The sequence below is a fragment of the Xiphophorus couchianus genome, chromosome 5 (assembly GCF_001444195.1).
Source record: "Xiphophorus couchianus chromosome 5, X_couchianus-1.0, whole genome shotgun sequence".
NCBI classification, from domain to species: domain Eukaryota; kingdom Metazoa; phylum Chordata; class Actinopteri; order Cyprinodontiformes; family Poeciliidae; genus Xiphophorus; species Xiphophorus couchianus.
In genome coordinates, this window is record NC_040232.1 from 39,364,092 (window position 1) to 39,387,740 (window position 23,649).

At 38.5% G+C, this 23,649-nt stretch overlaps 1 protein-coding gene across 1 annotated transcript in view; it reads left to right on the forward strand.

Annotated features, from left to right (window-relative positions):
- grin2ab (glutamate receptor, ionotropic, N-methyl D-aspartate 2A, b) overlaps positions 1–23,649 on the forward strand; it is a 143,096-nt gene that overhangs the window by 102,461 nt on the left and 16,986 nt on the right. Inside the window, exons 8-15 of the mRNA XM_028018112.1 lie at positions 1,072–1,277; positions 8,028–8,142; positions 8,268–8,470; positions 16,110–16,281; positions 18,471–18,624; positions 19,921–20,046; positions 22,191–22,420; positions 23,040–23,200. Of these exons, the coding sequence (XP_027873913.1) occupies positions 1,072–1,277; positions 8,028–8,142; positions 8,268–8,470; positions 16,110–16,281; positions 18,471–18,624; positions 19,921–20,046; positions 22,191–22,420; positions 23,040–23,200 (1,367 nt within the window). The remainder of the gene's footprint in view (positions 1–1,071; positions 1,278–8,027; positions 8,143–8,267; positions 8,471–16,109; positions 16,282–18,470; positions 18,625–19,920; positions 20,047–22,190; positions 22,421–23,039; positions 23,201–23,649) is intronic.

Below are 23,649 nucleotides of genomic sequence, written 5' to 3' on the forward strand. Positions count from 1 at the left end.
ACTCTCCAGAAACCTAACTTATTCCAGCATGATAAAGAAAAAGACTTAAAGAAAATCATTACCTACCCAAGAATGTCACCATGTCAGAAACTGGGAAAATTTTGTGCGTTTTAGGTAAATCACAACATCTATGCTTACCTACAGCACTGATATACACTGATATGTAATAAGTGTATATCAGCAGCCGGCAACTTAAAAAAGTTGTTAGTGTGCTAATTCAGTAAAATGCACAAACGTTTTCTTGAATTTGTTAGAAAAAATAAAGGTGGGGAATGGGAAAACTATAATAAGTTCTTTTCACACTTCTGCTGGGAGCAGAAATCACAAATACAACAGGTTTAAAAGCAGGACATTTCTTAACATGTGATATTACAGATGCATGTGATCTTTCTTCCCATGGTAGATGTTGGAATATATTCATGTGTTTGTTTAACCTTTTCAATCAATCAATCAATCAATCAATCAATTAATCAATCAATCAATCAATCAATCAATCAGTGAAATACTGTTTAGATAGAACCAAAGTGCTTTCCATTAGTGGTGTAATAAAAATAAAGAATAGAATAAAAAACATGAAAACAAAACAATGTTCCAACATGGGTAGAAATATTAAAGTGTCACTGTCACAGTTCTAAACAAAGTTTAGTTCAAGTTTTGTCTCATTCTAAACAAATGTGCTTTAGCTTATATTTAAACAAAATCAGGTTATTGATGATCTGCAATTCAAAAGGTAATAAATTCCATAGTTTTGAAACAGTGACAGCACATGAAGTGTCACATCACTGTTGGACTTTGGCTTGGAGATGATTGTTGATCTGAGTACAGAGTCAACACCAAACTGAGATGAATAAAGAAGGTGGGGGATAGGATGAATGATTTAAAGAGATGAACTGATGGAGATGCTCAGTGTAAGAAAGATTCATACTTGTGGAACTTCCAGCTATTAATTATTTTAGTATAGCAGAGGAAACTTTGACACCTCAGAGGAATACATGGCAAAGTTACAAATTGGGGCTACGATACTGAATTGAAGTAAAACTGAATCCATTTTTGCCACTGTTTTCCTTTTAGATGTATCCCCTGGGTATGATCTCCGTATCCTATGACGATTGGGAGTACCCTCTGGAGACGCGGGTGCGGGACGGGGTGGGCATTATTTCCACTGCGGCCTCCTCCATGCTACGGGAGAAGGGGGATCTGCCGGAGGCCCAGGCCGGCTGCATCAGCACGCCCTCAGATAGGAGCCCGGGAAAGCTCCCACCTAGTGCCCTGCGCGGGTGTGTATGTATGACATGCATGTGTGTGTGTGTGCGTGGGTTTATGTGTGAGCATAACCCACAGTGTAAGAAAATCGGGGTCTACAGACTTGCATAACTCAGCTTGTCTTTGTAGCTCAGTGTTCAGCAGTCTTGCATAACCCTTTTAATGTTCTAATGAGAGGGATGGTGTTGGAAAGGAAGCTGAGATGACAGCAGTGTTAAACTCTGTGATTTCTAATGACATTTAACACTGTCAGCTTTTGTGTGCAGCTTTTTGAAACCAATTGTGTCTCCTTAGCTAAAAGACAAAACAGTAAAAGGCAGACCTTTATGTTGCTGCTGCTCAGCAGCTTCTGATGTGGATGTGTTTCTGCTTCATGACAGGATGCACTTCCAATAACTCAGTCTCATAGCAGCTTTTATCAGCTTTCTTCTTTTTGCTACTTTTGTCATACAACTCTGTGGACAGAACACATCTCCTAGCAGCTATGTTCACGTTTGCTGTACTGTGCAAAAGTCTTGAGTCAACTGTCCTTTTCTTTGTGTTCTCTGTTAAAACACTTCATACTTGCATCTCCCAAGATCTCATTATCAGGGTAAACTTTAATTTATTTTAGTAATTATATCAAAAAGTGAAACTTATCTCTGTCCAGCCATTGCTTAAACCCGCTATTCAGAGTTTAGGGGCTGGAGAGGTGGAGTACACCCTGAGGTACACGGGTCACCAGGGCAGCACAGAGACAGACAAGACCAAAAACCCTGCAAGGACACACACACACACACACACACGCCCGCACTCCCACAACTAAGAACAATTCAGAGCAAACAATTACCCTACGTCATGTTTCTGGACTCTGGGAGGAACCCAACATTAGGAAAGAGAATGAGTTAAAACAGGCAAAGAGTTAAAGAACTTTCAAAAAGTAAGGAGAACTTTTGATGATGGCTGCTTGAAAAGAAAATCTTACTACGTGCATGTAAAGTCGTGGTCTATGACTTTTGCACACTTCTGTATTTGCATAGGTCACTAACAGGTGTCTGCAGCTGTCTGTGGGTCCTTGTCAGGTTCTTTAGACAGTAAGAGAAGAGAAAGATCTAGAAATATGAATGCATAATCACAGGACTGTTCCATGCTGCTCATCTTTGTGTTTCTGCTCTGTGATATTGTAACTGCCTCATGAATATGAAATATGCAATGGCCAAAATATGAAATAATACATTGCTAACCCTCATATTGTTTGTTATTAAACTAACAAACACATAAGGGTCAGGTTGCTCAGCTCTGTTTATCTGGAATGAACTATAAGCTTCCTCATTTGAATAGGAGTCATAATTTTGTCATCTTCCTTATTAGTTCATTAAAATATATATTAAGCCTCCAACAATAATGGTGTTATCATGCTGATGTAATAGAACTCTTAATAGCAACTTTCTTAAACTTTATTATGTGTCATAAAACAATGTCATTTGTCTCAGTGAGTTATTAGATTTTGTAAAAACAACAACAACAAGAATAAAAAACAGTGAAGCTGGTTTTTGAGGTTGGATTCCTTTCCCCGAGTTGGAGGAGGTGAGACTGATTGTGCATTAGTCTAGATTCCATCGTTGTCGGAGTTTGAACATCAGCAGCGTGAGACGGAGACGAAGAAACAAGACAACATAATCTGGCATTTAAAAGACACTATCAAATCTGCTGGATCCGACATCACTCGGGCTGCACAGGATTTAAAATCTTAGACTTTAGTATGTGTGAGCTGTGTAATAGTTCAGGTTGGAGACGAGATTTATTCTCTGAGTTTAGAAAAAAATTGTCTTTGTGATGTAACTGGTGTTAATGCTAAAACTATAAGCTGTCACTTTTCTTGCTGCTTTAAAGTAATTTTGTTGGAGATTTTTTTTCTTCCACCTCAATGAGGCATTTGGAAAAGTTTTCACAGAGAACAAAACGTGGAACCTTTACAATAAAAGCAGAAAGATTCAATGTCTTGTTGATTGAAATGTTATTTAAACAATGGCTAATTTTTTGCACTTTCTCAAGTGTACAGTACAGGTTACATCTAAAAATATATATATCATGAGTAAGTTAGTATTTTTGTCACTCATTTCAGAAGGTGAAATTAATTATGTAAACTCGTTACACACTGAGTAAAATATATATCATGTAAGTTTTTTTTATGTGTTACAATGTTATTGTAATAATTGTGGCTTACAAATTCCCAAAATTCAACATTCAGTGTCTCTGAAAAATTTATTACAAAGACATTTTATGAGAAAATGGCTTCTGAGAAAAAATGCTCACTAATGCACTCAATTCTTGGTTGAGGCTCCTTTTGCTTTAAGCAAGTTCTGTTGTCTCCATACTGAGGTAACAGTCTGTTGCCTCCTGATGGTACTTTACAAAAGCATTATTAAATCTATTCTAATCTAAATATATTCTAATCTACTGCTCCCCCTGTTTCCTCACTATGCTGTCAGCATCATAAAAAACTAAGACTCAACATAGCATCTAAAATTGTGCACATTTCGACTGACAGCATGACTAACACAGCTACCATACGCGTTGCATGCACTATAGACTGGAAAAAAGGCACTTTAAGAATAGCCTTGTTCCCTCAGCTAACATTGCATTGAACAAACTCCTTTGACAATAGTCCATTCCCCTGTGTTTCATGTGATGCATTGTCTCTTGTGATGTGTGTAAGGGGGTGGAGGGAGGGAAGTATGTTATAAATGTTATATGTCTGTGAGTCTTTGTTTGTGGGGAATGTTAGAAAAATATAGGAAATGTTGAAGTTCCTGTTTATGCTTTTGATGCTTTACTTTTTGTGAGATGACAAAGTTATTTATATCTACAGCTTGGAATACATAATGACAGGCGAAAAAGATCATTCTTGTAGCAGGGCTACGCTGACTAAATGAAACAGCAGCTTTGTTGGTGCTTTGAACCTATCAGCTTTCAGATTTGATTCTCACAACCTTCTTGAAGGACCAGTGACCTAGGAAGATGTTTGCCTTCTGATCACACTTGTCATCCTGTTATCATAAATTCAGTCATGCACACATCCTCAACATCCTCAGCCAACAGTACAGACAGATGCACGATCTTCCGCTTCCCCCAGGAATCTATCGTGTGTCCAGGTCCATGTGTCCCATGGGGGCAAGAGGGCTCTCTTTTGTCCGGTTTTCTTGTTGAGAAAATTTGATCAACTGTGTTGAGAGACGAGCTGATCAGATCCATAATTTGCAATTCGGAAGATATGAGTCTCCCAAAAAGACAGCACAGGACATAGAGCAAAGCAGAGCACATGGAGGAAGGGACAGGAGAGGGAACAAAAAGCCTCCACCTTTAAACAGAGTAGAAATAATTCTTGTTGTGCTTTGAAACAGTCATATTGTTTCATTAATTAGTTTTCTGTTATTCATTTTCTCATTGTTATATTTTGTATTCAGCTAAAAACAAATTACAGTTAGTTTTTTTCTTTCATACATTTATTTTATTTACTCTCACTGTTTTTAATCAATCATGTCCTCTTTGCGTTTTCTCCTACCCCTTTTTCTTTCTTGTCTGTTTATTTACAGATTTTTTTTTCTTTTCTTGTGTTCTATTTTATTTTCCCCTTCTGACTCTTTCTGGAAGGTAAAGTGCCAAACAGGAAAAGGTGGCGTCAGCGAGCCTGCTCGATTTATTGGTCTGCATGGTTGACTATGCAGAGAAGAAACATGTTTATTCTCTCTGTAAAATTTCAACTTTAAAACTAAATAGGCCAGGTGTATTAATCATTTTGGGTTTATTATTGGTTTGCAAGGCTCTGTCTGAGTGGACAATGGAGCGATGCTCTTTGAGCAAATGAAACATAGCGCCTACCAATTAGAGCACATGACAGCAAACACCTCGTGCCAGCTGAAGGACTGATGGTGTGGGTCATTTGGTTGACCACATTCTGCCCTCTGCTTCAGGCCATCTGAACAGCTGAAGCTTAGCATAATCAGGATCATTAAACAAGATAACAATTCCAAACATTGCAGCAGAGCAGAAACATGATGATGGAAGAGAAAATAATAACGTTATACAGGCCCTGTCAACCCTTAGGAGTAAACCTGGTTAAACGAGTCTACTTGACTAGATTTTACTTTGTGGTCTGCTTGTATAGTTCTGAGAATTGAACCGGTTTTTCTTGTCAAACACTTTGAGATGTCATTTGGTGTGAATTGATGTTATATAAATATGATGTATTAAACTGAATTACTGTGATCTTAAAAGAACTGTGTAGATAATTATATCTGCACTGTAGACCCCAATAAACTGAAACACTGGACTAGAAAACATCACTTTAGGTTATTGATTTTACAATCTGATACTGTCTAGATAATTTTTTATATATTCTAATATAACACTCTAGGAGCAGAAAAGAGTGTAGCTCTTTTTACAGTTGTATTTTTTCCTGAGAACAAAGCTCTGGATCAAGTCCTTCTACGTGCATACCGAGACATAAAAATAAATATAAATATATCAAGCAATATTTTTCAGACATACATTAGAACCACACCAGTTTCAGCTGTTCAGATGTAACAGATTTTATCCAAACTGGAGGAGACAGTTTATTCCCAGAGTAAACTGTAATGATGTTTTACCAATACATACTCAGCCACAGCAATTTATTGCAACAAGGGCATCACCTGCTGCACTATGAGGAATTTTCAAACATTAAAACATATATTTACCTCAACATGCTACTAATAAATGACTCCATCATAATATATAATAGGGACAGCTTCAATTGTAGAGAGCAAAAGTGTCTATTATGTGTACTTGCGTAGGTTTATCTGGAGCTAATTATTTGTGCTTGAAAGAGGGTGCTGACCCTGCAAAATGTGCAGCATTTCAGTACAGCAGTATGCAACAATGTAATAAACTGTGGATTCAAAATGTATTAAAACATTACTAAATATATATTATACTGTATATGTACTGTATATAATAGTATATAACTATAAGATATAATAAAATCTTAGAATGCATTTTGCTTTTTTTTGCAAAAATTATAATGTAATAATGTGACTAATTATGCAACAATTATATGCGTCTAATCACAATCATGTTATAGATCCTACATGTTATTTTTTTTTTATTTGATCAATAAATGCCAACTTTTTGTAATTTACTTCCCTGTTTATCTTTACTGACCTGACACCTGTTACATGCATTATTTCACTTATATCTAGGCTGCTGTATTGAAACAGGTGAGGCTGCATTTTATACCTATGAAACAACTAACTATTGCAATGAACAATTCTGGTTCCAGAGACACTTTTCTTTATTAAAGAAACAGTCCCTGTTTCAGCATTCATGCTAACTATGCTCAGCATCCTGAATGTTGGGAGATAAGTTGGAATGTTATTCATGGTGTTGTTGATCACAAAATGTTAATATTATATATATATATATATATATATATATATATATATATATATATATATATATATATATATATATATATACAGTATATATACACAGTATATATATTTATATTTATATATATATATATATATATACAGTTCAGACCAAAAGTTTGGACACACTTTCTCATTGAATTCAATGAGAAGGTGTGTCCAAACTTTTGGTCTGAACTGTATATATATATATATATATATATATATAAGAAAAATATTTGAAAAAAGCACACTGTCATTCCATGAATGTAGTTTTGGTCAAATTTAAATAATGATCTTGTTTTATTATCACAGAAATGATTCTTTCCCACATAAATTTTGAGGACATGTGACGTGAATTAAAGAGACATCTCCCCAAAAATCTATCAATCAATCAAGTTTATTTGTACAGCACATTTCATCAACAAGGCAGTTCAAAGTGCTTCACATCATAAAAAAGCAAGACTTACAACCTACATTATGATATTTTTCACTGGCAGGGTTAATGCAAATCTGCAGTCAAGTTATTCTTATGCATCATGACTTTCAGTCACAATATTTCAACTCATGCATTAACCTTTCAAGGGTCAACAGCTCTTGAAGGGTCATAGTGAAAATCAGAAGGGAGATCTACTCTCTTTATTTAATATCATTAATTTGAAATTGTTCGTGGGGCTAATTTTTGTCCTTTTTGCTTTGGTCAGACGAGGTTTCTGTTGTCAAGCATCATCCATCAACTCATGCTTGACAGTGTCAAAATGAATTATTTAAGAGGAAGTGCTTGTCTGTTTTGTAATTTAGTCTTCTCCTTAAACTTCCTCAGATGGCCCATCTTTCGCCCTTTGGGAATTCAAGCTATTATATCATGTTTTAACCATCAGATCAAGCTTGCTGTCTGAAAGTGGTTTAACCAAAGTGAGTGTGTTCTTAGTCTCACATCACTGCTGACTCTTTTGCTGCCTTCCATTGGTTCGCTTTAGCAAGCATAAAGGTTTCACCAAAAGCCCGTTTGCACATGTATTGAGTAAGAGAGTGGGGCCACCCTCGTTGCACCAGTGACTTGTCTTTCAGGCGAAGTGAAGGAATCAATGCAGAATGTTGGTGGAAGAGATATATGCCCTCTGACTCTGCCTCCCACCCACTCACACACAGATTCACACTCTGAGGCATGCACACATGCACACAGTGGGTGAAGACAGCATTGATTTGTAGAGGATCCTCTTGCAGCGATTACAGAGTGTTTAGTGTTTTATTTGAAATGTATCTGCTCCTGTGCACAAACTGTGACTGATGTGTAACAACAGCTCCCTCTGCTCCCTAACTCTCCATGGGCTGCAGACACATGATGCATGTGTGGAACGAAGGACGAGATCTATCCTTTACTCCAGATGGTTACCAGGCCAACCCCAGATTGGTTGTCATTGTGTTGAACAGTGAAAGAAAGTGGGAGAAGGTAACAATAAAAGTGTTTTTTTATTATTATTATTATTATTATTAAATGTGATGAGAACCTCCGTAAAAAAAAGAGTAAAAGACCGATAAGGATTCTTGTGTCTGATTTTGTTTGTGTGCACACAGATGGGCCGCTGGGAGAACGGGACGCTGTCCCTCATGTTCCCAGTGTGGCCGCGGTATAACGCCCATGGGGATGAAGATGCTGATGAGAACCACCTCTCCATCGTTACTCTGGAGGAGAAGCCTTTTGTCGTTGTGGATAATGTAGACATCCTCACCGGCACCTGCAACAGGAACTCTGTGCCCTGTCGTAAACATGTCAAGCTGTAAGTACCCAAACACTCCAGATGTCAGTGAACTACAGCTAACCACAACTCAAGTTAAAAGTCACATTTATAAAGTATTCAGGCAAAGATTTACAGACTGTGCTTTGCAAAAAGTATTCATGACTACAGCTTTTAAATAATGTCATGTGACAAGTGGAAAGCAATTCATTTCAAAATGTTTTGTCTTTTGACCAGCCGAAACAGTAGAATATACTATAAAAATGTGAAAATATGTATTGAGGCCCCATTACCACAAAGGATATCTGGACGAGTCAATTACCTTCAGAAGTTGCCTCATTAGTAAACCACCTATATTTATGCTGTACATCAGATGTTGTTTAGAGGCCTTTGAACTTTTTATTCAGTGAACAAACCACATCATGAGGACCAAGGACTACAGCAGACAGACCAGGGATGAAGCTGTGGAGAATACAAGTTAGATGAGGAAACATTATCAATGTGCCACAGTGGCCTGTTCAACATCCAGATCTGGTTATGCATTTCTGCTAAGACTTAAATTGTTCTCTATTCAATCTGTATAAGCTTAACTTGTTTTTGAAGAAAAATATACAAAAATGTCGGTCTATAGATGTCCGATGCTGTTAGCGATATACGCCCCTCCCACACCCTCCCAAACAATGTTGTCCCACAAAGTTTTTATTCTTGGGGGCTGAGTCCTTACATCGCTTTCCAGATTTTTGTTTATTAAAGGTTTATGGCTGTAATATAGTAAAATTTGGAAAAAAGTTCAAGTTTTATGAATCAGTTTGCAAGGAACCTCACCTTCAGAGGGTGATAAGAGAACGCTCCTAAAGTAAATCCAATAAAACTAAAGCTGGTCCTTCTTCATCTATATTTGTATTAAACATCCTTGAAATGGAATCACACCTTTCGAACCGATCTCAGTCTGTCTGACAACACAATTGTCAATCAGCTGCTCTTTGCTCATCATCTTGTATTCTATCCTGGGCCCACTCATTTTTATTTTATATAATAATGACTCACCATCTGTTTATGCAGGGGACTGATTTCCAGATGTATGTAGCTTTCACTGGAATAAATACCCATGGTTGGACACATTTACAAGACAGGCAGGTTCACATTTAGTTTGATCTGGGATTTTTTTCCTCTTGAACCGATAATGAATTTCTCCCTATTGCTCTTTGCTCAGATGTAATTCACAGTGTAGCCATTTTTTTTCTTTCACTTAATCTTTATTAGTGCTTTGTTTTGTAATTTAGTTATATAGATTTTGTTTTAAGTAGTGTAGCTATTGATTTTACACTCAAGTTTACGGATATTACAATTCATCTCAAGAATAAGCTACCCCTTTCAGCCCATTGCAGTGTTCTTCATGTTTTACACAGCAATCAATTGCTTTTTCTTTTAAAGCTTTAGAAACATCCTCTAAATCTGCAACCTACATGTTAATTCAAAAATACAGGAATACAAGGATGTATCATCCTTATACAGAGCAACATTTAAAGACATCAGAAAAGAAAAATACAACATTGGATATAAATTGGTCTTCCACATAGACAATAACCCAAAGCATCCAGCCAAAGTGGTTGTTACAAAGTGGGCTTGAATTGAATTGACAATGTTTTGGTGTGGCCATCACAAAGTCCTGATCTCAGTCCTATGGAGAAGTTGTGGGAAGATCTGAACAGGCGTGTGTGAGTGAGGCGGCCAACAAAATGGGCTGCCTCACTTGTGCCCCTTTTAGATGAGTTGGAGTTCTGGCTCATTCCCTCTGTAGAATGAGTCAGAACTCCAGCAAACTGTGGTGACAAACTTGTGGAAGGGAAGAAACTAAAAAGAATGGAGGGGTGTTACAAATGAGCTAATGGTTAATAATAATAATTTAAAAAAAAACTGAATTATGGGTGTTTTCTTGCAAAGGGAGGCAGTTGGACTTGCCAAATGAACTGAAATTACATAGCACTTTCCCATCCATTTTGACCAGTCAAAGCGCTTTACGCCAGAGTCACAGTTTGAACTCACAAATCCACACATTTATCCACCAATACACAGGCAACTTAGGTAGGCAACTTAGGGTTGAGTGCCTTGCCCAGGGGCACATGGACACATGACAGGAGGAAGCTGAAATCGAACCTTCAACCTGCTGAGTTTTATTTCAAAGATCAATGTCCGATTATGCCCTGATCCCCATACATCGTTCTAGAGGGTTTTCCTACGAAGGTTTAGACATGACCTATGGAATTCTTTGTCTCTTCCTTGGCCAAAGGTTTTTACCCCTAAAAGTGTTAATTTCTAATATAATCTTTCTGCTCTACTGCACAGTATATGCTGGAAATTTGTTTGAGGTTGTCACTTTTAAAGATTCTTGCTTGTATATGTTTGGTTGTGCAAGGTCAACAGACATTTTGATTGGTTCTTGATTGGTTGTTCTGGAGTAGAGTTGAAAACGCATCCAGCTCATCTAAATGAGTTATTTTATAGACTGTTATTTTTTTTGTTTCAGAAGTGTTACTGGTGGGAATTTCCTAAACATTTTTGATATTTTGCTGTTTAAACAGACTTTTAAAGATTTTCTTCACAGATCAAATAACAATAACCTTCTGAATAAATTTCAGTGTTAAATGTAATTCTGATCTGTTCTTCTATGACTTGTGCAATTTGTGACTTGTGCTATTTTTGCCTCCTTTAAAGCTAAACTTTAGTTGACTTAGCAGTATTAATCCTGCTCCACTAAAGCTGCTGTTGCACATCTGAGGCCAGAAAGTGAAAATGTTTAAAGTATCTTTTCCCACCTGTACTCCTGAGCCTCTCAGTGTTCTGGGTGCGTGAACTATTCTGTTCAGAAGCTATATGTGGTCTGCCCCATCGTCAACCTCTCCAAGTTCTCCTTTTTTGTCTGCCCATGTTCTCCCCTCTGCCTGCCAGTGGCCGTTCACATCAAATTCCATATTCTGGCATCCAGCACACCTCCGGGAGTTGTGCGCCATGTCTGCAGGCTACGATCTATTCTCTCTCACCACAAGCGGCAACTTAACTTGTAGCTCCCAGCAGCAGCGTTGTCATTATTTCACCTGGCCTTGACTCCTCTCTCAGATACTCCTCTATAGCGAAATGTCAGGAGTAGAATTATTCTGGAATATTCTGTTGTAAAAAGCATATATTTTCTCTGAATGTTTCTGTTTCTAGTAACCTCAGGGGTCCAGCTGTTTTAAAAACCAGTCACCCACATGTAATACTTTGTATGCTTCTCTTTGCACTTTGATCTTATCTATCTTAAAAGTTTTAGGAATTCATAACTGACTTAACTTGCAGTGTAAAATTAGTGTGTTTAAAGTTCATTGCAAAAAATTAACTGTGATCAGCCACTTCTTTTTGTATTTTTTAAGACCCCTGACGTTCTTTGAATCTTAGAAAGTTGGTTGTTTTTACTCAAGTCAAGTCAAGTCAAAGTTTATATATATATTAAAAAAATTCCCTTCTCACCCACCGCGGGTGGTTCTTATCCTCTGAGCTCGGGTCCTCTACCAGAGGCCTGGGAGCTTGAGGGTTCTGCGCAGTATCTTGACTGTGCCAAGGACTGCACATTTCTGGACTGAGATGTCTGATGTTGTTCCTGGGATCTGTTGTAGCCATTGGTCCAGTTTGGGGGTGACTGCCCCGAGGGCCCCGATGACCACAGGCACCACTGTGGTCTTCACCTTCCAGGCCCTCTATATATATATATATATATATATATACACTGCTCAAAAAAATAAAGGGAACATTTAAACAGGTGTTTAACACTTAAAGTGTTCCCTTTATTTTTTTGAGCAGTATATATATATATATATATATATATATATATATATATATATATATATATATATATATATATATATATATATATATATATGTATATATATATATATATATATATCAGCGCTAAACACCAATCACATCATCACAGACAGATTAAATTTATTAATCCATTTAACTAATTAAATTCATTCTGAGCCTCAGAATAAAGTGTTTTTTAGTAAACTCTAATCAACTCTGATCTTCTACCCCAAGTTTACCCATAGAGGTGGTTTGTTCAGTGTTATGTGTGAGCGTTCTCCATGTTGGCTGAAAGGTTTTGTTTTCTTCTCATTGTACCAGCACATCTTCTACCACATAGTTGTCCTGGTGACAGATTATCCCACCTGTGCATTGGGTCTCTGCAGTCTTATTGGTCTCTTGGCTGCTTCCTAGATTAATGCTCACCTTCCCCTGCCTGACAGCCTAGGGGGATGGCTAAATTGTGGTAAATTTGCAGAAGTCCCATTTTCATGATGGACTGAATACTGCAACATGCAATGTTCTAAGTGTGGCATATTTCTTACTATCCTCAATTAGAGAGTTGTTAACTGCTCATTTAAATGGTTTGCAGAAAAAAAGAAGCTTGCAAAGATTTGACTTGTACAGAAGTGTAATTGCTCCCTAGGAAAACGTTGTGGGTCTGATTGCACAATAAACCCCCCATGTGAGCTGACTCGGTCTTCTAATTGTTCATGCCTACAGTCTTGCTAAACTAAGTGGTTGCTATGATGCATGTCTTTCTAGTTGTGTCCCTTATCTCTCAGTATGGCAACCACACACACGCACACACACCCCTTTTTAAAAAGTGAACTCCAGCGTAGAAATCTTCAAAGACAGCCGTCATCACTGTGTCCTCTCCTGACAGTACTGAGGAGAGCCAAAAAAAAAGGACATCAAAAAAAGGATCCAAAACTGTCTGGGAGTGTGTTTTTGGAAGCAAAGTAAAAACAAAACAAGAGTGACTAAAGATTTTTGTATTATACTACATCAGTATAGTACATAGCCTGCTTGACACCGGCTAGCCTACAAACAACATTGGTTCCTCCTTTAATGTGCAGTGTAAAAGTCCAGTGAAAATTAATCTTGTCTGAAAAAAGCTTTGAAATGAAATGCAACGGTACTTATAGCTGTCATTACTAATGATTTACACACTTACCTTTATTGTATTGAAAGAAATCTTAATGAAATATAAAGTTTCAGCAACTGTTCAACCGTTCCTGGAGATATCAGGATGCAGTGCACAGAGTACACTGATTGTCAAAAGCCCAGATGTAAACCCTGCAGATTAAAGGGCAATCAGCTGTGCATAACAGCCTGCCAGAAACACTAGCTCAAAGCCTTTCCCCCAGAAACAGGTCAGGTTGAGCTGCTGCTCTGCCACTCACAGACAGTACATTATGGTATTCAGAGTACAGATGCAGGGGACAACATCATTAAGAACATTCAGATCTGGCCTAAGGTTACAATGGGCCTTACACTGCTGCTGCTGCATTGACTTTTTATCTCCATACGCCTCTGAGAATAGATGACTGTTGTTCATGTTTATCTTATTGAGCAAATATTGTTCGATTTCACTTTTTTTTTTGGCAGTCCTGGTGTGGTTGGCTGTGAACATGTACAAAAGCTTCTACTTGGAATATATGGTGTTGTAAAATCCTTGAACATTGATTGTGTTTTTATGAAAATGTTGTTTTATTGCATCTGTCAATAAGATAATCAAATCCGCAAAAATCAAATCAGCACATCTCCTTTGCTGATTTGAGGCATTTTGGACCTATTTAAATCCAGATCAGTGTCTAAAGCCTAAAGGTCCTTTGAAATTCTACCATCCTCTACACACTCAGCTTCAGGTAGCAGATTGTTTTCTATTTAAGTGTTGAACAATAGACTGAAGAATGTTTGTTGTCCCTACACTCATTCATTTTTTAAACAATTAATTAATGGCCTGAGTTAAGATTATTATTGACTTACTTGAGTTTAATATTAGTTTTAGCTCGAGTTTATATTTATGTATTTATTTTTGATGTATGCTATTAAATGATCTCCTTTACCTTGAGATTTTTTTCTAATTTTTTTTTATCTCACTAATTGTGTCAGTTCTTGTGTGAAAGTGTGATGGGCTCCACCACTAGTTGCATATGGCTTGCCCTTCAGGGACTTAAAAAAGTGAAGCAAACTGAAATTTCACTTGTCATACACAGGCTGGATTACTGCCAGACATTTAGAATCAAGAAATGACTTAAGCAGAACGTGTCTGACAACCCAAGGGGCTAAAAAAAGCAAAACATACTGGCCTGATCTAAAGAAATCCAAACCACAGTCAGAGCCTTTATGGAAATCCAGATATTAACAAAAGTACTGCCTACCAGAATTTCTATAAGAGTGAATCAACGATTCAACCAGGAGTTTATAAAGTAAACCAAAGCAACATCTAGAAATTCAGGCTTCAATGGCAAACTGAGTGGTTGTAGATTTAGTAATAATAAATAGAACAGGCAGGAAGAATTGGTGAAGAAAGGTGAAAACCACACCTGAGCAAAGAGAGAACTATCCATGTTTTTCTAAATCATGGATTTGAACCATGAAACAGAAAACCCTTAAAAACAATGTCTGGTTTACGCAGCAGGACAGTAATCCAGCACACGCCTAAAACTTCACCTTGAGATTGCTTGAAAAACAAAAATGAAAGGTGTAACGAGGAGATATAGAAGGAATCTCTCTGGGCTGATACTTTTCACAGCACAGTTTAAAAAGTTACTGTCCAGCCCATAAGCACACACTCACTTCTCCCGTTTTATTGCTACATTTTTGTTGTTTCATAGCAAAAGTTAAACAAATGTGATGACAATTCGCTGTTGTTGCTGCATGTTCACTTATGTGTAAATGTGTGTTTACAGAGTGACATAAGGATTCTGATGGGCCCCAGCTGGGAAGAGATCATGTATACAGTGCGTGTGCATTTGAACCCCAGGGACACAAATCGTCCATACTCACAGATGTTGAACACATAGTATTATCTTCTTAAAAAATATTTTTTTAAATCTTTTGATCTTTCACATCTTTTACTGTCATTCTCCGTTTTCTGTGCTCTGTGAATCTCTCAGTTCTTCATGAACTTTTCTCTCAGATTGGATTCAGCAAAAATGCCACGTGAAAAGGTCATGGAGTTACGATCTATATAAGTTACATCAAAGATGGCCAGCATGGGAATGAAATTAAGTTTTAATGGAAATGCTTTTGAAAAAGGCTGGTACGGTTTAATAGATTATGAGAATCACTTGATCCAACAATTCAGTTTCTTTCGTTGCTCCCAGGTCCTCCAGGGACGACTGTCAGAAAGGTTCACTTAAATATTTGTTTTATTTCTGTGCATGCACAGTGTGTGTGTGTGTGTGGGGGGGGGGGGGGGGGGGGTCGTGCGCGTGTGTGTGTGTGACTGCAAATACACACAGGTAAACCTTTTATTATGAAGGAGATAAAAGGAACAGAAGTAGTGAAGAAAAGGACAGCTGATTATTTAATCATGTGGGTTGGTTGCTCTGTAACTATTTAAAGCCAGCAGCATCTGCTCAGTACCCCTGTGTTTTCATCTGGTTTGGTTAGCTGGCACTGAGGGAGCACACTGTCTCTCTCTGCCTTTCAGCAGTATTCACGTTGAAATACTGTTGTAATTCCACATTTACAGTTTGACTGACGTGACAGATGTGGACCAGCAGCTTAGACGGTTACAAGCAGACATCTTTACTTCTGGCATGCATCCATGTTGTCTTGTAAATAAAGTCTGGTTAAAAGTGTGCTTTTTGTCCTGTGTTTGTTACAGAAACAGCACATCAGGAGGAGGTGCCTATATCAAACAGTGCTGCAAAGGTTTCTGCATCGACATTCTGAAGAAGATTGCCAGGAACGTCAAGTTTACCTACGATCTTTATCTGGTTACCAATGGAAAACATGGAAAGAAGATCAACAATGTGTGGAATGGCATGGTTGGAGAGGTAGTGTCACCTTTATTTCTCAAAAATATAATGACATTTACTTCTGACTTAAAGTGCCAAGGACACAGTAAAACTACTTACATGATTTAAACAGATGTACTACCATCTCGTGATGGCGCTGGCCATCTTGTGATCAGGATAAGTCAAACTGTAAACCCTGTGTATTCAGTGTATCTAAGTCAAACTTATTTACAGTTTGACTTAGATCTATTAATTACCATTCAGTGACTTGGAGGGAACAGATGTCCAGCTCCAAATCTTCACTGTCAGACCTTTCCTCCCCAGAACTGTTGGAGTCATTGTTGCTGAAATCTCTCACAACTTCCTCTGCTTCTTCGTATTCAACCTTAGTTGTTTACAGTTTGACTTACCCTGATTACGTCACAAGATGGCGCAGACATTTGACCCAGTTACAGCGATACTCTGCATTTATAGTAGTCTGTGAGAAGTATTTATTATTAAAAGCTTTTGAGTACACAGAAAGAAAGCACAGGAGCTCATCTTTTAAAATTATGTCAGTGGTTTTATCTTGTCAGTAACAGGATAAAACGTCATAAAACATTGAATACTATGCGTAGAATAGTTGTGCGTCATTTTCTATACAAACTATTCTGCTTCCCAAGACTTGAACATGACTATGAAATTTGAAGTTTGGGTGAGAAGGTTTCTGTTTGACATTTTAACATTTTGTAAAGCCACGAAATTAGCCCTTTATGCATCAGTACTCAAGCTTCCCTCTCCTCTTGGCTTCCCAAATGATGAGATAGGTCTTTGGTCGGGTACCGATGCAGGTGAACCAGACGAGGTGGACGCCTTGCAAGACTTTTAGCTGTGAGGGAGCGGTGCACTCTATCAAGCTGTGGTGGGTTCAAGAGCACTTCTTTCACAAACAGCTTGCAGAGGAGGTTGGAGAAGAAATGAGTGGGGGGCCCACTGTGGATGTTATGTTGCCTGCTGCAGCTTGGTGACTTTGTCCTTTAGCTTGACATTGTCTTTATGGAGAGCGGCACAGTCTTTGAGGCTAGCTGCTCACTGGCTCAGATCGTCTGTTGCCTTCTCTAACGAAGAAACTATGTCTGCCTGTTTCTCTACCTGCTCTAGCTTCGAGCTAAGTATGTTAGTTCAAGATTTGAACTCAGACATCAGATCCTCCTGGTGCTGCTGAAGCAATGCAGTGATAGCCTCTGGCATTAAGCTAAAGTCCTCCTTTTTACTTCCTTTTGTGCTCTTAGTAGCTGTCACTAGTGGGTAAAGAATGTTCATAACATTAACAATGATGTTATAACAGCGGGTGGATTAAAAATAACCATCTGTTGAGTGAAATGAGTTAAGAAGTTGAACTTCTCCGGAGCAATTTTCCTGCTATGTCTGTCCTTTTCACATTTTAATTCAGAAGTCCTTCATTTATTTATTTTTTTATATTTATTAAAAATATATATTGCTCCCCTGTAAAGAAATGTATAGTATATTAAGGATTAAAGTTTTTTTTTCAAAGATTAGAAATTACTAGTGTGTGTATCCTTAAAGTGTTTGGGGGGCTGGTACCTATCTCTAGCTCTCATTGGGTGAGAGGAGGTGTACACCCTGACATCTTGATTTTACTAGCTAAATAAAAATAATTCCCTTTCATGCATGAATTATGATCCTATAAGTTAGGAATTTTTTACAAAGTGTTTTTGATTTTCCTGTTATTTATAAAAGGTGGGGGGAAATAATTGTAATTTTGTTTCTAGGATTTGTCCAAATTACTAATGAAATGCCATATATTATAAAGTGAACATATTTTGACATAAGTTTACAGAATGCATAAATATTGAATATTGCACTCAACTGTCATCCTAGTCGCTACTATCTCATCCCTTTATTCAGTCCCTCTCATTCAACAGCTTCGGTTAAAGACAGTCTAGTTCCAGGTGTTATCAAGGGTTGTAATTTATTTAATTTATTTAATTATTTCAAACATGATAGTAGTATAAAATCATGAACAACAAGACATGCAAAAGACACACATTTTTGTACCACAGTAATCTTAACATGCTAGAAAAGGAATAGGAAGAAGTAAGAAACTTACTCTTACTCATAAAATCAAACAATATTTTCAGATGGGCCCTCATTAATAAATCAAATCAAAAATAAAAATAAACAGGTTCATTAATTTTCCACTTTATCTATACTTTTCTACACTTCAGGTGGTGTATAAGAAGGCCATCATGGCAGTGGGATCACTGACCATCAACGAGGAAAGGTCAGAGGTCATCGACTTCTCCGTGCCCTTTGTAGAGACTGGCATCAGCGTCATGGTGTCACGCAGCAATGGGACCGTCTCGCCCTCTGCCTTTCTTGGTATCTTTTTGACTTTCTTTAATAAAAAATGTTTTCCCACTTCTGCTTTTTCTTTTTCTCAGTCCTGCTGAGAGGAATGCTGGGGCCACAATAATGGGGCGGTGCTTACATGGTGGCAAAATCCTCAACATGAAATGGAATATTTTATTCACTCGCTATATGCTGGCCAAACTCCACTTGTACTCTGACTTCATCTGGGCCTCAAAACCCTAAGCACATTAATATTTCTACCAGAGCAGAGCAAGTGGAGCATGCCAGCTGTTTCTATTTTTTTTTCTCCTTTTTGAAAAGTCAGCTTAGACAAAGCAGTCATGATGTTTGCTTCATCTTCCTCCTCTTCTTCCCCTTCTCCAGTTGTTGAGATGACGAGAAACCAAAAGCGTTCTGCTTGCCTAATGTCTTGTGTTGTCATTGGAGCGAGACAGAGAGTGAGGGGGCTGCGGTGGGGTGTATTGGACCGTGCATGTGTTGGTCCCTGTGTATCAAGCCATGTGTCAGAATTACATTAAAAAACATGTTTCTGATGTTGCACTAATATATTGGGATGTTTTTGTGTAAAGTAAAGGACGTGTAGAAAATGAATGTGCTGTGGCTGTGTTTATGGTTGATGCTAAGAGCTGAATGCTTTGTGTGAGGGGGTGTGTTTGTGCGTGGGGGCGTGCGTGTGTGTGTGTGTGTGGAGTCAGGCTCAGGGTATCAGTGACGGTTCAGTATCTCTCGCACTCATATTAGAAGCACCTCAGCACACAATCTCTCAGGGTTGGCTAACCCTGGCAGTTACATACTTACACATGCAGTGACGCAAACACACACACACAGAGGCACACACACATTGTGTGGGTTCAGCAGCTCTGGCACTCATCCCGCTGTCTGAACTCCTGGCCTGCTGCACACCAAGCACAGACTCATACGCACACAAATAAATCACACATTCATGTTGTTAGTGGCGGCACATCAGATCACTTAGTTTGAATCTCGTCTCTTCCACCTTCCTCTGTCTCTCCTCCTTCTTCTCCTCCGTCCCCCTCTGCCATGAGCCTCTCCATCTCTCAGCTCTCAACCGAGGGAATAATGAAAAATATGGAAATGTGTTCCTTCAAACTCTCTGTGACTAACTCTCTCCCTCTCCTTCCTTCCCTAGAATCTCACTGGTGTCTCCCCCGTCATCTTTTTGTATCTCCCTCCCCCTCAACCGTGTTGCTTTTTTTGTGCATCTCCTTCTCCTCTTTGACATCTCTTCAGCTCATGGACTCAGTTTCACAAACATTGAGTGTCTCCTTCTCCTTCTCTCCCCAGAGCCCTTCAGTGCATCAGTTTGGGTGATGATGTTTGTGATGTTGCTGATTGTCACAGCCATTGCCGTCTTCCTCTTTGAATTTGTCAGTCCACTGGGCTTCAACCGCAACCTGGCCCAAGGCAAAGGTAGACCTGCACACACACGTAATATGAAATATCACACCAATAATTTTTCCAGCAGCAGGAAGTGGTAAATCAAAGTTTTCCCCTAAGCAAGAAAAAGTGACCTATTACTTCTCTGACTTGAATCAATTCACGCAAAAGCAAGAGATATTCCCATCCTGAAGCTGCTCTCAGGAACTTTTGTTTGAATCCTACATCAAAACATAGAACCTGAAGCTAGCATGTTGCCTCTGAACTCAGCGTTTTATTGTTATTTATAACTTTACTACTAAGTCAGTCATGAATATTTACTTTATTTACTGAAACACTATGTCGCACCTTTGTCTTTGGCTTAATGTTAATCTTATATAGACTGATAAAGCATCTACACATATAAAACGATTATATTATCAATGCTGTAGCATGAATTTTCAGTATGATGATTCTATACTACATTATTTTAATTTAAAATTATAAAAGCAAACATGCAGATATAGCAAAGTCTTCATACCAGTTGTCATATCAAAAACACCAACTTCAGTCTATTTTGTTGGGATTATTTGTAATATTAAAAGACAAAGTGGTGCTTTACTTTAAGAAAAGTGTGGTGTGCATTTGTACGCAGCCACATTATCTCTAAAGAAAATTCAGAACAAGCAGTGGAAGTAACTTATATATGAAGTGGACTTTAATCCCGGTATAAATTCAGCTGTTCTTCGAGGGCATCAGTACTGTGGGCGACATGTGCAAATGGCGAAATGAGCTGCCATCCATCCATCCATTTTCTAACACCCTTGTCCCTTGGAGTGGTGGTGTCTATCTCCAGCTAACGTTGTGGGCGAGAGGCGGGGTACACCCTGACCGTTAGCAGCCAGTCTGTCACAGGAAATGAGCTGCCAACAGATGTAAAAATCGAAAAAACAAATGAAACAGAAAAATGCTGCAAACAAAAATGCTTCAATAACAGAAAATAAAAGCAAAAATCTTCAAACAAAATAAATGCAAACAAAAAAGGGTTGCAATCACAAATAAAACGCTGCAGTCACAGGAACAAGCAGCAAGAGGGAGAAATGCTTCAAATAACAAAAGCAACAGAAAATTCGCTCCACACAATGGAAGTGCTCCAGACCACTAGGGGGAGTCAAACAAGAAATTAATCATATCACACTGTGATATGAAGTACACTCTTCCAAAGAGTGTACCCTTCCAAGCGGCATGCAATTATTTAGATCATATTTATTTTGATAATACCTTAGTATTTTTACACTTTGACTTGATTTTGTAAATGAAGCTAAAGTTGACTTCTGATTGTAGCTTCTGATAAATGGCTAAAGGGATAGTCCACCCAATTTTTTGCAACCTTGAATGTCTGCTCTGGTTTAAACATTACAATTCCAGTCAGACCTGTGAAATGGGGGTTAGACATTCAGACGTCTCAAAAGACACCTGTCTTCTTCCAGAATGTGTCTGTCTCCCCAGTACTACAAAATAAGACAGTACCTATTCAGATCACTAAAAGAAAATGTACAAAAAAACAGAAATACAAAATACAGCGGTCTTATATCAAACAGACTCATCCCATAACTATCTGGCACCAAATCACATAAACTGGCTCCGATATAAGATCATTATCAGCAAAAGGACTAAAGGTCTTAATCACTTGATCACTCAGCATAATATTGGTGTTATGTTTCTGATAGAAACATGGTTGGATATCCTGAAATGTGCTGTACAAATAAACTTGATTGATTGATTGATTGATTGGTTGATTGATTGATTGATTGATTGATTGATTGATTGATTGATTGATTGATTGATTGATTGATTGATTGATTGATTGATTGATTGATTGATTGATTACACTTCCTGTCTTTACTGAGGATCTGGTCCGATATGATATGTACTTTGCTCGACTCCCCTTAGTGGTCTGGAGCACTTCCATTTTGTGGAAAAATTTTGCAGTTGATTTTGCTTTTTGCAGCGGTTCTTTTTTAGTATAAGTGTAACAATTTATAACCTTTTATATATCTTGATACTAATAATTGGCCCATACCTCTGGAACACAAGAGGCATCTGATGGTATTTTGACACCATCAGATTAAACTGTGAGTTCAGTGTTTCATGTAATCCTTTTCCATTTTTTTGTATTGTTCCGGCTGATCTCTCAGACCCACATGGTCCATCATTCACCATTGGAAAGGCCATATGGCTGCTGTGGGGTCTGGTTTTCAACAACTCTGTGCCTGTGCAGAACCCCAAAGGCACCACCAGTAAATTCATTGTGTCAGTGTGGGCCTTCTTTGCTGTCATCTTCCTGGCCTCATACACTGCCAACCTGGCCGCCTTTATGATCCAGGAAGAATTTGTGGACCAAGTCACTGGACTGTCTGACAAAAAGGTGGGTTTACACAAACATAGGTACACACACACATACACACATGCATAGAGGAAACTAAACACATTCGCAGTCAGGGTTGCTCTTGTAATGGATGCCAGGCCTGCGGCCAGACAAGACTCTCTGGGGAGTGCCCAAAGGCTTCACAGCCCAAACCCACTGGCCGTCCCTGTCACCTCACTATCACTGCCAGCACAGCAGTCAGACACAGACACACACACGCACGCCCGCACACACACGCAGGCTACACAGATCAAAGGCAAGAGTGTGTGTAGTTTGCAGAGCTTGGCAGTGTCAGCAGAACCTCAGCCAGTCTTACACTACACTGGATACACAATGATGATGACTGATGAGTCCTCTCTGCTATCTTTCCGTCCTTATCTATCTCTTCTTGCCACTCTCCTCCATTCCTGTCCTCCCTCCTTCACATTTTCTTCATGTTTGCCCCCACTATTACTTGAACTTTCCTTTTCTTCTTTTCCTTTCCCTTGTTTCTCTCTTCCTGGTGTCACTCACGCCTTTTATCTTTGCCTGTCCCCTCTGCGCTCCTCCCACACGTTGGTGTAGGTCTCTTTTAACAAATGCCATATCTTACTTGCTTTCATTCTTCATCTCCCCTTAGTTCCAGAAGCCGCACTCCTACTCCCCGCCATTTCGCTTCGGGACGGTTCCCAACGGAAGCACCGAGCGCAACATTCGGAAGAACTACCCAGATATGCACCAGTACATGACTAAGTACCACCAGACTGGTGTTGTGGATGCATTGGTCAGCCTCAAGACAGGGTAATGTAAATTTATCAAGTCAGCTCTTCTCACATTACAATGCCCTGCAGCTGAGGTTATGATTCTCAACCAGCACATGTATTTAAGAATAACCCAAACCCTTGGTGCCCAGCTTTAACTTGTGCCAAAATACAGAGGTAGCTTTGCTCTGTGTTTCTGTTACTGACAGTAACATGTTTGCATCGGCTCATTATAAACTCCTGCTGCTGTACAAAAAAGGGAAGCAGCCAAAACAGAAAAACTGTAATTTGCTCTGAAGTTGGCTACCTTTTATTCTCCCTCTGTAACTCCCTCTAATAGCAGAGCTGGTTTTCAGTGTAGGCTTTGATCTTCAGGGTATTAAGCATAATTTTACTTTTAGATTTTCTATTAATTATTGTATTGATATAGCATAGCATATGCAAAATGTTTGTTTCTAACATCTCAGATTAAACTTAGTTATACAACAT